The sequence below is a fragment of the Scyliorhinus canicula genome, chromosome 14 (genome assembly GCF_902713615.1).
Source record: "Scyliorhinus canicula chromosome 14, sScyCan1.1, whole genome shotgun sequence".
Taxonomy (NCBI): domain Eukaryota; kingdom Metazoa; phylum Chordata; class Chondrichthyes; order Carcharhiniformes; family Scyliorhinidae; genus Scyliorhinus; species Scyliorhinus canicula.
In genome coordinates this window covers 31,391,668-31,406,093 of record NC_052159.1, presented here as the reverse complement: position 1 = coordinate 31,406,093, position 14,426 = coordinate 31,391,668, and the positions used below count along the sequence as shown (strand labels likewise).

General features: G+C 47.3%; 1 protein-coding gene across 1 annotated transcript in view; it reads left to right on the top strand.

Moving 5' to 3' along the window:
- Positions 1 to 14,426, top strand: part of LOC119977287 (anosmin-1) — a 237,095-nt gene that overhangs the window by 188,624 nt on the left and 34,045 nt on the right. The window contains exons 7-8 of the mRNA XM_038818033.1: positions 7,593 to 7,798; positions 9,853 to 9,997. Coding sequence (XP_038673961.1) covers positions 7,593 to 7,798; positions 9,853 to 9,997 — 351 coding nt within the window. The remainder of the gene's footprint in view (positions 1 to 7,592; positions 7,799 to 9,852; positions 9,998 to 14,426) is intronic.

Genomic DNA, 14,426 nt, shown 5'->3' with positions numbered 1-14,426 from the left:
CCCTCACTCGGTATGAGGAGTATATTAATAATAATAATCGCTTATTGTCACAAGTAGGCTTCAATGAAATTACTGTGAAAAGCCCCTACTCGCCACATTCCGACGCCTGTTCAGGGAGCTGGGATGGGAATTGAACCCGCGCTGCTGGTCTTGTTCTCCATTACAAGCCAGTTATTCAGCCCACTGTGCTAAACCAGCTGTGGTAAATTTGGCCGGAGAGGACTGTGATCGCACCTGTGGCAACAGTGAGGTCAGTGGCGCACATTCAATTGAGGACCCTGCGTCAGCTGATCCTTCTGACATTTTAACCTGCATATGGATTGAGCAAATTCGTAACAATAATGTAGAGAAGGAATTCCTGGAGTGTGTACGGAATGGTTTTATGGACCAATGCTTTGAGGAACCAACTAGAGAACAGGCAATTCTCGACTGAGTACTGTGTAATGGGAAAGGAATAATTGGCATTCTAGTTGCATGAGGCCCCTTGGAAATGAGTGACCATATTATGATCAAATTCTTCATCAAGATGGAGAATGACGTAGTTGATTCTCAGTCTAGGGTCTTGAATCTAAATAACGGAAACTATGATTTTATGAGATGCGAGTTGGATATTATGGTTTGGGGAACATTACTTAAAGAGATGACGGTGGATAGGTAACGGCAAACATTCAATGAGTGCAGAGATAAACTGCAAAAATTGTTCATTTCTGTCTGGCGCAAAACTAAAATGGGAAAGGTGGTCAAACCATGGCTAACAATGGAAATTAGAACTAGTATTAGGTCCAAAGAGGAGGCATACATATTGGCAAGAAAAAAACAGCAGACCTGAGGATTGGGAGAAATTTAGAATTCAGCAAAGGAGGACAAAGGGATTGGTGAGGATGGGGAAAATAGAGTACATGATAAAGTTTGCGGCGAACATAGGGCGCGATTCTCCGCAAATGCAGAGAGTTGTAAAGGCTGCCGTGAAACTGGCTGTGTTTCACGGCAGCCTCCGTGCCCCCTCCCGGGACCCGATTCTCCCCCCTGGTCGGGGCTAGCAGCGCGGCCCCGCATCTCATAAAATCACTAAGCCCGCGCGCCAAGCGTCACGGCGGCTGACGCGCACGATGACGTCAGCCGCGCATGCACGGATGACGTCATCACGCATATGTGTCAAAACCCGCGCATGTGCGGGCCATCATGCCCCTCAGCCGCCCCGCGGACTGATCCTGCGGGGCGGCGGAGGAACAAAGAGTGCGCGGGTATCGGACCCGCTGCCCGCGATCGGTGCCCACTGATCGCGGGCCCATGCCACGGCCGTGCCAATCGGTGCCATGGTTGTCCGGGACGGCACTTTGCGGCCGTTTTCACGAACGGTGAGAGCAGGTGTGTTTGCGTTCGTGAAAACGGCCGTAAAGGCCTGGGAACTCGGCCCATCGGATAGGGGAGAATCGCTGTTTGCCGTAAAAAACGGCGAGCAGCGATTGGTGTCGTGGGGCGGCCGTGGGGGGGGGGGGGGAGAATAGCGGGAGGTCGGGAAAAATGTCGGGAAGGTCCTTCCGCTATTCTCCGACCCGTCGTGGGCAGCGGAGAATCGCGCCCATAAAAACTGACTGTCATAGCTTCTGTAGGTACGTAAAGAGAACAAAAAATGATGACAAACGTAGGTCACTTACCATCAGAAACAGGGAAATTTATAATGGGGAACAAAGAAATGGCTGACCAGCTAAATACATACTTTGGTTCTGTCTTAAAAATGAGGACACAAATAGTGGACCAGAAATGTTGGGGAACACAGGGTTTAGTAAGAGGGAGGAGATCAATATTAGTAGAGAAATGGGATGGGATTCTCCGACCCCCCCGCCGGGTTGGAGAATCCCCGGGGAGCGGTGTAAATCCCGCTCACCACTCTGACACCAGCTGCCGTATTCACCGCCGCCGGGCCGCCCGTTTTTGGCCAGTCCTGCAGGTGTGGATTGGACATGGTCCCATACTGCGGGACCTGGCAGGTAAGTTGGCTGGCGCGGTCCTTGGGGGGGACGCGGGGGGATCCGACCCCGGTGGCCTGGCCCACGATCGGAGACCACCGATCTGCGGGCGGGCCTGTGCCGTGGGGGTACTTCTCTCTTCCGCGCCGGCCCCTGTAGAGCTCCGCCATGTCCGGCGTGGAGAAGACACCCCCCCTGTGCCAGAATATGCTGGCCGGTCTGTGCATGCGCGGAACCATGCCAGCGGTTTTGCGCATCTGTTAACTCGCACAGTCCCTTCGGTGCCGGCTGGCACGGCGCCAACCCCTCCAGCGCCGGCCTAGCCCCCAGAAGTGCGGAGAATTCCGCTACTTCTGGTCAGCCCAACGCCGGAGTGGTTTGCGCCATTTTTGACACCGGCATTGGGCCATCGCGCCGATTCAGGAGAATCCCACCTATGGTGTTGCAGAAATTGATGGGATTGAAGGCTGATAGGTTCCCAGGGCCTGATAATCTATAATCCAGAGTACTTAAGGAAGTGGCCCTAGAAATAGTGGATGCATTGTTGGTAATCTTCCAGGATTCTATAGGCTCTGGAACAGTTCCTACAGATTGGAGGGTAGCTAATGTAACCCCACTATTTAAAAAGTGAGATAGAGAGGAAACAGGGAATTAGACCAGTCAGCCTGACATCAGTAGTGGGGAAATTCCCCATCCACAGACTGCAAATGCCACCCCATTTGCAGCCGAGGACTATGGGCTAGAAACCCACCTGACCTTTGTGCATCTGATGATGACCACACTCTGCATACACTGTGCTGGGCATAACTACCAATGGATTGACATTTCCTCCCTCTCCCCTGACTGGAAACTGTACAATGTAAGCTGAAATGCTTCTTCACTTCCCAATCCTCCACCCTGACTCCAACACGTTTATGTCCTTCAAAGAGACTCTCTTCAATTCTGGGCTAGAAGATGCTTCCTCCACACCCGCCTGCTCTGTCATGTGTCTGAGTGCAACTTTCCCTGGTCTTCCCTCTCCCCTATAAAGCCTTTGACCAACAAACCCCTTCCCTTACCGCTGCGTTGTCTTTGCACCCTCTCCCCCTCAGGCCCCTTCCCTTACCGCTGCCTTGTCTTTGCACCCTCCCCCCCTCAGGCCCCTTTCCTTACCACTGCCTTGTCTTTGCACCCTCTCCCCCTCAGGCCCCTTTCCTTATTGCTGCCTTGTCTTTGCAAGCCCCCCCTCCCCTTTAGGCCTCTTCCCTTACCGCTGCCTTGTCTTTGCACCCTGTCCCCCTCAGGCCCCTTCCCTTACCGCTGCCTTGTCTTTGCACCCTCTCCCCCTCAGGCCCCTTCCCTTGCCACTGTCCTGTCTTCCACCACATCCCCTCTGAAACCCCCCAGTTGAGCCCTTGCCCTGCAGCATATTATAACCCATGCCTATCTTACAGTTGGTCTGGTATACAGAGCACTGCATCTGTGACCCCCCCCCCGAAAGCAAAGTGGTGTTGCCTGCGAAGCTGGCAAACCTCAAAGTCACGAGTGAAGTGCAGGTCACCAAGTGCGCGTTTCTCCTGTGCATTTGTGAATCACGCAGGTCCAATTAAACACCACCGTGGCCTTTTGATCCAGTGTGGGCGGAACCTGGTGAGCTGACTTTATAACGAACATTTGTGATATTCTAATATATTCAAATGGTGTTCCTAATATGGTGCAGCGGGAAGCGTGTAGAACCATTGAAGGTGGGAGCCGATGACTGTGGCCTGTTTTTACACTGATGGGAAAGTGACTTTTTCCCTTTTACCGCCCGCCATTACACCTGTTGGAAAATCCCGGCCTGCATGATCACCCCGGGCAGAGTTTCCTCTTTGCTCTCTGTCCGGGAAATGCTTAAACTCCAGGCAGTAAAGTGAGAGGGAGGGAAGGTTTTGCAGCCAAGTGATGATGAAGTGCTGACTCTTATTAAATGATGGGCGGGATTCTCCGGTCATGTCCGTGGCGGGAACCATTGCGAGCGAGAGTGGAAAATTTGGCGCTCCAGCCAAAACACCATTCATTTCCAGCAGCACTGGAAAACCCCAGCCGCAAACAAGGATGGGAAAGTTTGGCCAATATCTGCTTTCAACACACCTTTGCTTCACCACATGTAGCATAAAACCATGTCGTAAAGAGTAAGCAATGTAAGTGGCTCAACGCATTGATGTGTCGAATAAATTAATGGGCCTCCTTTGTTCTCCCTGATTGGCAGCATAATTTGTGAGAATTGAAAAGAAAACTTTATTGGAAGAAAGAAATGTAAGTTAAACAGTTAATAAAAAAACTCAGATTCTACTTTCATTTTACACTCGTTTTGATAGAAAAGGACAGAGTTTCCATTAGTGGAGCTCCGGCCCACTGAAGTCCATCTGTGAGATTTGGGGAGATGTGTGGAAGGGATACTGTAATAAATGACTTGGACGAGGTACTGTGTAAAGCACAGCAGCCACACATATTCGGAGATTAGAGAGAGGGATTTACAGGCTTCAGCCTTCTTACCAGGCAAACCTTTTATTTCCAGAGTGAAGAATATCCTGGCAGCAGGCCACGTTCCTCTTACTCCAAAAGCTTTCAAAGATTTCATCTGCCATTTCCAGTTTTTTTTTCAAGTTTTCTCCCTTTTTTTCTCCCCTTTTATAGAACTGCGGTGTTATTGTTAAAAGAAGTCTGCTTGGAACGCCTTGTAAACCTCAGAGCTGTTGGATAAGATAGATGTCTCCACGAGATTTGTGCCAGTTCCACATCAGTGGGAAATGTTCTCCGTTATTTGTGATGGATTCAGAATAATGGAGTGGGGGGGGGGGGGGAGCAAATGGCCAAACAGAGTCTAAAAATCACAACCTGGAAGCTCATTGAAGCTGTTATTCACAAAAATTAGAAGATTTGTATTTGGCCAATTTTACCGATTGATTAATATCACGGAATATTGAAAGACATTTCTCCTCAAACTATCAGACTCAGCACCCAACAAAATAGACGGGCAGAATTTTATGAAATCAGACTTTTGATGCAAACGTAATTTTAAATAGCGCCGAAAGTTGAATGATGCAGGGGATATGTTTCTCAAACAAGACTTGGACAAACAGCCCTTAGACTTTGGGCAAAATCTTCTGGCTGTTTACGCTGTCGGGATCTTCAGGCCCCACTGAAAAAAATAGCCACACTGCAGGTTTCCCAGCGAGTGGGGTGGATTCATTGGGAAATCCCATTGGCAGCGTCACGATCAGAAGATCCTTCCGCCATCCATCGCTGCCGCGAAACACGCTGAGGTGAGGCCAGAGAATCTCGGCCATTGTTCCCTGTTCTGGACTGCTATTCTTCCTGGGAAAATGCCGCATGCAAAAACAACTGATATGATCTTCAGAGTCCTTCAAATTAAGCTGGAGCTTGAATTAGTGGTAAACTTAAATAAATGGGTGGAATTGAGAAAGAAGATTTTAGTTATCATGGAGCCATAACTTCCTCGGAGTGGTAATCAACCTCGGATAGCCACACCTTACCCAATTATCTCTGCCAAAATTCCTCAGCGTCTGTCTCACCCAACCCTCATGACTCAGGCTGGGTGAGATTCAGGCAGAGCAGCAAGTCCCCGGGTCTAGCTGCGAGGTCCAATAAAACCGGAGTGAAGAAGGACTCCCCCACTTTTTTCACCATTAGCTGCCATTAAACAGTTGACTTTAAAGGTCCCATTGAAAATAACAGGTCAGGGAGAAGGCTAGTGTCTAAGGTAAGTGATGAGACGTGGAGAGTGGCGTTCTGACATGGTTGGGGGGGGGGGGGGGGGGGCAGGGGTCAGTTGTTGGGGTGTGGAGGAGTCCAACATTGGGGTGTGGGGGGTCAGACATTGGGTGTTTGTGGGGGTCGGACATTGGAGGATGGGGTGTCAAACCCCATGGGTGGGAGAGTGGGCGGTCAGCCATTCAGTGGCCAAGAAGTTTGGATATCGGGGGTGGCTCGATCATTGCGGGCTGGGTTGGGGGGTTGGACTTCAATGGGTTGGACATCGGAGGGCTCAGATATGGGGGGGGGGGCGAACACTGGGGGTGGGTGTCGCATATGGTGATTGGGGGACCGGGGCAGGGGTTGGTGGTCAGTTGGGGGTGTCGGGTAAGGCCTGGGGATGGGGTGGATGGAGCTCGGGTCAGGTCATGAGGTCAGGTTGAGAAGGGGGTGGGGAACATCATGTGGGTGGGGGTCAGGGGTGAGGAATACTATGGGGGAGGGGGTGTGCTTAGTACGAGTGGGTTGGGAACCCTTTGGAGGTCGGGATGGTAGGGGTGTGCCCTGCAGGGTTCACTCTAGGTGTTTAAAATAGTTACGCTGAAGTTAGAAATGCTTTTATTTATATTAACTCTTTCAGAGTAACTATTCGCGTAACACAGGCAGAAGCACCTGAAGTTAGTCATTTTAATCACTTTGTTGGTGGTTCTCAGCGCAGTGCACTTATTCAGGGGAAGTTAGTGCTTCTGGGCAATTGCAGGTTAAAGTCTTACCTGGGAAGGACCCAGAGTTAATCCCCAGCGCATCTTTGGGGTATCCCCAGTTCTGACGCTGGGGAGCCAGGAAGTTATGGGCCATGATTGCCTGAGAATAATATCCCATTATAAGAAGTTATTCCCAGCCACGTGTTTCGCAGCGGCACGCCATTCTCTGACGGAGGGATTCACTATTCCTGCTGTGTGTCAGTAAGATTTCCCAATGAAGTCACCCCATGCTGCCGGGGAACTCATTGGTGGCAATGTGCCTGCGGAAACAGTGAATCGCAAAGGCCAGAGAATTCCAGCCCTGATGTCACAGATTTCTTTCATTCAGATTCTTGGGGCTAAATAATAATAATAATCTTTATTAGTGTCACAAGTAGGCTTACATTAACACTGCAATGAAGTTACTGTGAACATCCCCCAGTCGCCACACTCTGGCACCTGTTCGAGTACACTGAGGGAGAATTTCAAATGTCTAATTCACCTCACAAGCACTTCTTTTGGGACTTGTGGGAGGAAACAGGAGCACCCGGAAGAAACCCACGCAGATACGGGGAGAATGTGCAGACTCCGCACAGATAGTGACCCAGCTGGGAATTGAACCCGGGTCCCTAACGCTGTGAAGGAACAGTACTAACCACTGTGCTACCATGCCACCCATATTTAGAATGCAATAAAGATTTCTCTGCACTGTTGGTTGACCAGACTCCTGAGGTGCGAGTTCAAACCCAATCCAGTTTATGGGATGAGCACTTTACAAATGATCCTTTTTACTGACAACTCCACTGTAACGTATGTTGCGGTTTATAGACTTCTTCACTAATGGCAATTTATCCATGAGTTGGGTGAGACAGAAATCAATAACAATAGAAAAAAGAATTATCTACGCACAGAAAGCCAAAAGGATATAATTACATTTTGAGCTGTCTGCACTTTGAGCATCAAAGGTGGTTTCTGAGCATGGCCAGAATTTCATACTTACTGAAGCAGAACAAGCTTTAAATGCTTGAACTTTTTAAAGCACATTTCTAAGTGTATTCGTCTTTTAATTGAGGCTGACACTTAAATACACCACGATGTTGAACCTTTAGCTTTCATTGATTTCGTCTTGGTGTGGTTTCAGATCCTTCAGCCCCACCCGCGCCATCAAACGTGCGAGTTGGCAACTTTACTGCAAACGGTGATGGCACCATTACCACCAGGATCATCTGGGATATGTTGGAAGAGCCCGATATTCCTGTGCACCATTACAAAGTTTTCTGGAGTTGGACAGTCAATGCAAAGTCGGTAGTGCCGGCCAAAAAGAAAAGAAGGAAAACCATAAATGGGGTGAGTGTGGTCAACAAGCTTAAAATAAAAGTATAAGACACAAAGGTTTTTTTATGTGGAAGTGCCTTTCCCATGCAGTTAAACAGTAATATAACATAAGAGATTAAGAACGTAACAACTGGAAACTTGGATTAACGATATGGCTAGCTATATTCAGCTAGAAAGGATCAAATTTGCCCTGAGAGGGTCGGTACAGGGATTCGCCAGGCGGTGGCAACCTTTCCTTGACTTTTTAGATCAGAGATAGACGTTCGGGGTCGTGGCAGCAGCAACCCGGGGGGGGGGGGGGGGGGGGGGGGGGGGGTTGGGGGGAGAAAGGGGGGGGAGGGGAGGGGGGGGCAGCAAGGGTCGTGGGGGGACACGCACGACTGTAACGCGGGCAAGCCTGCTCGCTGCTCATGTCTGAAACTGTAGGCTGCCTTGGTTGTTAAGGTTGCCTGGGGGGGGGGGGGGGGGAGGACTGGTGCGCGCGAGAGGGCGGGCGAGGGAGGGACATTTGCCTAGAGGGATTGTGTTGTAAATAATTTAAAAATTAGTAGGGGTAGATGTCTGTATGGAAAAACTCTTTCAATAAAAATTATTTAAAAAAAAAAAAAAAGAACGTAACAACTGGGCGGCATGTGGCGCAGTGGTTAGCACTGGGACTGCGGCGCTGAGGACCCGGGTTCGAATCCCGGCCCCGGGTCACTGTCCGTGTGGAGTTTGCACATTCTCCCCATGTCTGCGTGGGTTTCACCCCCACAACCCAAAGATGTGCAGGTTAGGTGGATTGGCCATGCTAAATTGCCCTTAATTGGAAAACAAATAATTGGGTACTCTAAATTTTTTTTTAAAAGAACGTAAGAACTAGGAGCAGGAGTAGGCCATCTGGCCCCTCGAGCCTGCTCCGCCATTCAATGAGATCATGGCTGATCTTTTGTGGACTCAGCTCCACTTTCTGGCCCGAACACCATAACCCTTAATCCCTTTATTCTTCCAAAAACGATCTATCTTTATCTTAAAAACATTTAATGAAAGAGCCTCAACTGCTTCACTGGGCAAGGAATTCCATAGATTCGCAACCCTTTGGGTGAAGAAGTTCCTCCTAAACTCAGTCCTAAATCTACTTCTCCGTATTTTGAGGCTATGCCCCCAAATTCTGCTTTCACCCGCCAGTGGAAACAACATGCCTGCATCTATCCTATCTATTCCCTTCATAATTTTAGATGTTTCTATAAGATCCTCTCCCTCATCCTTCTAAATTCCAATGAGTACAGTCCCAGTCTACTCAACCTCTCCTCGTAATCCAACCCCTTCAGCTCTGGGATTAACCTAGTGAATCTCCTCTGCACACCCTCCAGCGCCAGTACGTCCTTTCTCAGGTAAGGAGACCAAAACTGAACCCAAAACTCCAGGTGTGGCCTCACTAACACCTTATACATTTGCAGAATAACCTCCCTAGTTTTAAACTCCATCCCTCTAGTAATGAAGGACAAAACTCCATTTGCCTTCTTAATCACCTGCTGCACCTGTAAACCAACTTTTTGCAGCTCATGCACAGGGACACACCCTGGTCTCTCTGCACAGTGGCCTGTTTTAATATTTTATCATTTAAATAATAATCCCTTTTGCTGTTATTCCTACCAAAATGGATAACCTCACATTTGTCAACATTGTATTCCATCTGCCAGACCCAAGCACATTCACTTAACCTATCCAAATCCCTCTGCAGACTTCCAGTATCCTCTGCACTTTTTGCTTTACCACTGATCTTAGTGTCGTCTGCAAACTTGGACACATTGCACTTGGTCCCCAACTCCAAATCTTCTGTGTAAATTGTGAACATCTCTGCATATTTGTATGAGCATCCACCTAACAATTCATGATGATTGTATACCATTTTAGTTGGCAAACGAGGGCTAAATTTGGTTGGGAGGTTCAACAAAACACAGGACTTCCTTTTTCAAAGGCCACATTTGAATTTTCTGCTGATGTTTAATGTGGAAGCAGATTTTGAATGTTCATAATCAGACTGTGTGCTGCATACATATCAATAATGTTTCACCACCTTACAGTCTCAAAACCATGTGGTCCTGGAGGGACTGCAGCCTAACAGCAGCTATATGGTGGACCTGCAAGCTGTAACGTACTGGGGGCAAGTACGTCTAAAAGGTGGCAAAGTCTCGCTGTATTTTGGCACTCCTCGAATGCCCAGCACAAGTAAGGAATCATTTTCTTCTCTGATTGTTGCGGTTTGAATGGCTGTGGTAACTCGAGGTTGCGAAAAGGAGCTTGAGGTTGTGGTTTAATGTTCAGTGTGCTAATGCCATGAATGTTTTTTTGCATTTTGACAACCTAATCCTGGAAACCGCTGTCAGTAACAACGTTACTGTTTAAAGGTTTGATGCAGTCGTATCCCATTCCTCTTTTAGCATCATCCTATTTAAAATGAATGGGTCAAAATAGCTATTTCATACTAGCTTGTGCACAGTAACATTGTCACCAGGAATTTCTTCGCTAAAATTTCCATTGTCTAAAAATGAGAAATAAATCAGACATTACTGAATGTTCTTTGATTGGAGTGAGGGGACCACACGGCCTTGACATATGCCCTCACGTCAGATCTATTACATTTTGGGTTGTCATTTCATTGTACTAATTGTTTTGGGAAAATCGTGCATTAGAGACTTCTTCTTCACTCAGCATTGTTACACTTGGTGTAGGGTTTAGAGAGAGCAATACCCGTTGAAAATCTATGAAATGCCCCACCCCGTGTATTATAGATATAGGTTGGAATTCTCCAGCCGTTGGGATTCTCTTTTCCAGCGGTGCGGGCTGGATTCAATGGGAAATCCCATTGACAAGCGGCACGAAGAGATAATGCCGCTGCCAGCGAACAGCATGCTGTGGAGAAACATGCCTCTGAGAGAAAACTGGTTGCCCAACCCACATCCCACCTCCATTAAAACCGGATGTGGGTGGGCTTGATGCACTTTGGTGTTGGGATTGTAATTGTTAACATTTTGACTTCTCATTTGACCCAGATTCACCTCGTTTGGGGTTTAAGAAAAACCCCACAGTAACAAAGAAACACAGAGAAAAGGAGCAGAAATATCGCCATTTGGCGTATCGAGTTTGCTCCGCATTTAATGTGATTGTGGCTGCTTCTCTATCTCAACACCATACTTCTGCTGCCTCACCACACCCCCGATGCATTTAGTGTCCAGAAATCTATCGTGCAGGCGGCACAGTGGTTAGCACTGCTGCTACAAAGCATCAGGGACCTGGGTTCTATTCCCACCTTGGGTTCAATTCCCACCTTGGGTTCAATTCCCACCTTGGGTTCAATTCCCACCTTGGTTGATTATGTGGCGTTTGCACTGGGGTTACTGGGTTACAGCTATAGGGTGGGGGAGCGGGCCTGGGTGGGGTACTCTTTCAGAGGCTCATTGCAGACTTGATGGGTTGAATGACCTCCATCTGCACTGTAAGTTTTCTTTGGATTCTATGTCTTTCTTAAATAGATTTAGTGACTTGGCCTCCTCAGCCTTATGCAGTAGATAATTCCACAGGTTCCCCACCCTCTTAGTGACGAAATATCATCTCAGCTTACTCCTAAATGGCCTACCATGTATCCTGAGACCCCTTGTTCTCGCCCCTGCCAGCTAGGGGAAACATCATCCCTGTATCCAGTCCATCCAACCCTGTCGGAACTTTAGACATTTCATGTAAAAGAAGCACAGCAGCCCGGTAGCACAAGTGGCTAGCACTGTGGCTTCACAGTGCCAGGGTTCCAGGTTCGATTCCCTGCTGGGTCACTGTCTGTGCGGAGTCTGCACGTTCGCCCCGTGTCTGCGTGGGTTTCCTCCGGGTGCTCCGGTTTCCTCCCACAGTCCAAAGACGTGCAGGTTAGGTGGATTGACCATGATAATTACCCTTAGTGACCAAAAAGGTTGGGAGGGGTTATTGGGTTACGGGGATAGGGTGGAAGTGAGGGCTTAAGTGGGTCGCCGCAGCCTCGATGGGCCGAATGGCCTCCTTCTGCACTGTAGGTTCTCTGTTCTAGAACTCTCCCTGTCTCCTCCTTCAATTCCCTGTCTCCAGATTTCTTCAGTTACTTTTATTGTCCTCCCTTTCTTTACCCCCCCCCCCCCCCCCCCCCCCCCCCCCACCCTCACTCCTGACACCCCAAACCACTCCTGTCATCACCATTTCACATTTGTTTATTCCTCCCCATTTTTCTCTTTCCTTTTGTCTTTATTTGTCTCATGTGTGCCCTGGTCACCACAATAGATTTGGGAGTTAGTTTGGCAGTGGAGGGAAGCAGCACTGATTCAGGCCGGCGGGTGGAAGGAGGAAGGAGCATCAAGGTTTAAGCAGGCAAGCTCAGAGAGGCCAAGTCAAGAGTCATGTGGAGGGAGAGGAAGGATTACACCCAAGTGGATGGGTAGCATTAGGTTCCGACACTTCTGTATGTATTTTGCCTCAACTATCTACAGGCAGTCCTTGACTTTGTGATGTTCGAGTTAGAACAAATAGCACTTATATTTTTTATGAATTGGCACCCATTTTGACTTTGGAACATCAGTTTTGATTCTTTGAGACCATGCCAGCATGTTCGTAAGTGTGCATCGATGTTCTGTGCCATCCAACTGTACCTCTGCACAATGTTACTCCAGTTATTGTGTCACTTTTGTTATGTCGAAATATCTTTGTCAGGTTGAAAACGAGTGTTTTATTTATTAATTCACCTGTGAATCAATGTCATGGTTTTAGTGGCACAACCGTTGTGACAATGGTCAATGCATCATCTGATATATGCTCAGACTCGCACGATTAGACAGGCAACTGACAGCGATCAACAGCTTCATTATATTCCCCACACGAACCATGGAACGTGTGGTAAGGCGTGTGGGCATCAACTGTCGCCTCAGCGACTTGACAGGGCAAGAGTTGAGAACACTTAACGCCGCCAGGCACCCCAGGAGTGATTTCCAGCCTTGGTTCAGGAACCGATCCCCAATTTATAACATTGTTCCGACTTACGACGTTTCGACTTAAGACGCGGTTTTCAGGAACCAATTGTGTTCTAAGTCCGAGCGAGGACTGCCTGTGTAATAGTTTGATCCATACAAAGAGGCTACTGCTGTATGTTAATACACGATAAGCAAACAATCTTTGTATAGTTTGATGACTTTCTGATTGGATGGAAATTTGTGGAAAAGAATATTGTAAAGACTGCCAAAAATAGGAGCCTTTAACATTCATTTCTTTATACCAGACAACATATTGGATGCGTAGAATTCCTTTATTTTTCTCCTAAATCATGTCAAACAGATATCGGGCAACTTCAAAATCTTTAGCAGTGAGATTAGAGAGTAAGAAAAGACTAGGCAAAGTTACAATGACATGACCTTTGACTCCCTGGCAACAATGAATTTGCTTGTCCTCCGTATTCCTTAATATCTCACTAAACCGACCGTGTAATATTTTAGCATCGCAACTTTCAAAGGCTGGCTATTTGCACATAAACAAAAGGATATGCAGATCACGAAACCTGAATGTGGCTTGTTAAATGTAATCTCATTTTAAATTGACTAGCTGGGAATTACTGCATTCTTCAGAATGTATCATCAGAGGATAGGAGAATAGCAAACACAATAGGGTGACCTTTACCATTTTGTCCCATAGAAAAAAGGTGATTGCTGTCAAATACACTGAACTGACTTCATGTGGCTAATGAGCTGAACTTAGTGAATAGAGCCAAAAAGTAAATATAACTAAAACAAATAAAGTACTCCAGTACTGTCATATTTACAAAGCCTTTGGCATTAGGTCCAATAATAAACCCTAAGTCAACTTTCTAATCCATAAGGTAATATGTAGAGCCTTCTAAAACAGCTAATATTTGTGTAAAGTAACACAAAGTTGTCACTCTTTTAAGAAACAGATTGGAGTCAAATTTAAACATCTATTTGCAACTTAGATGTTAAACACAGATCTGAAATTCATAGAATGAATTAATAGATTTTAGTGACCAAAGACACAGTTCAAAGATGCATTTGTATATTTACCATGTTATAGTACTGGTGTATTCACTTTAAACAGGTTTGGACAAAAAAATTAATTTGCACAGTATAGGAAATTTTGTGAGGCAGCAATGTCTCCAAGCCTCCTATTTATTTTGCTAAGAGCAGTGCAATGCTGCTGTGACATTGGCCTGAATTTTCCATCGCAATGAAAATGGTGTCTGAGGCCCAAATACGCAAGTCCCATCCTGAACCCTGCACCCATCATTTCTCCAGAGGTGGGACAGCAGGGATGGGAGAGGGTCAGGATTTGGACATACATGTTTCACACAAGCAGATGCCCATACAAAACTCTCGTCAGATCTGATTTTTATCAACTCTGAGTGGACAGTTCAATTTGTGCAGATTAGACCGGGTCTAAAGGCATGTCTAAACTTTGCAGAAACTTTGGATAGGCACTCCCTTTGCCACAGAAGTGGCAAAAAAGCAACACAAGTGTCTGGCTTTAACCCAAGAGAGTAGGAGGGTGGAGAAATGCACTTGCCAGGGCGAAATTATTTGCTCTTATTAACTTAGGCAGACAGGTAGCAGAAATTAGAGAGTGCCAATGAAGGGGGCAT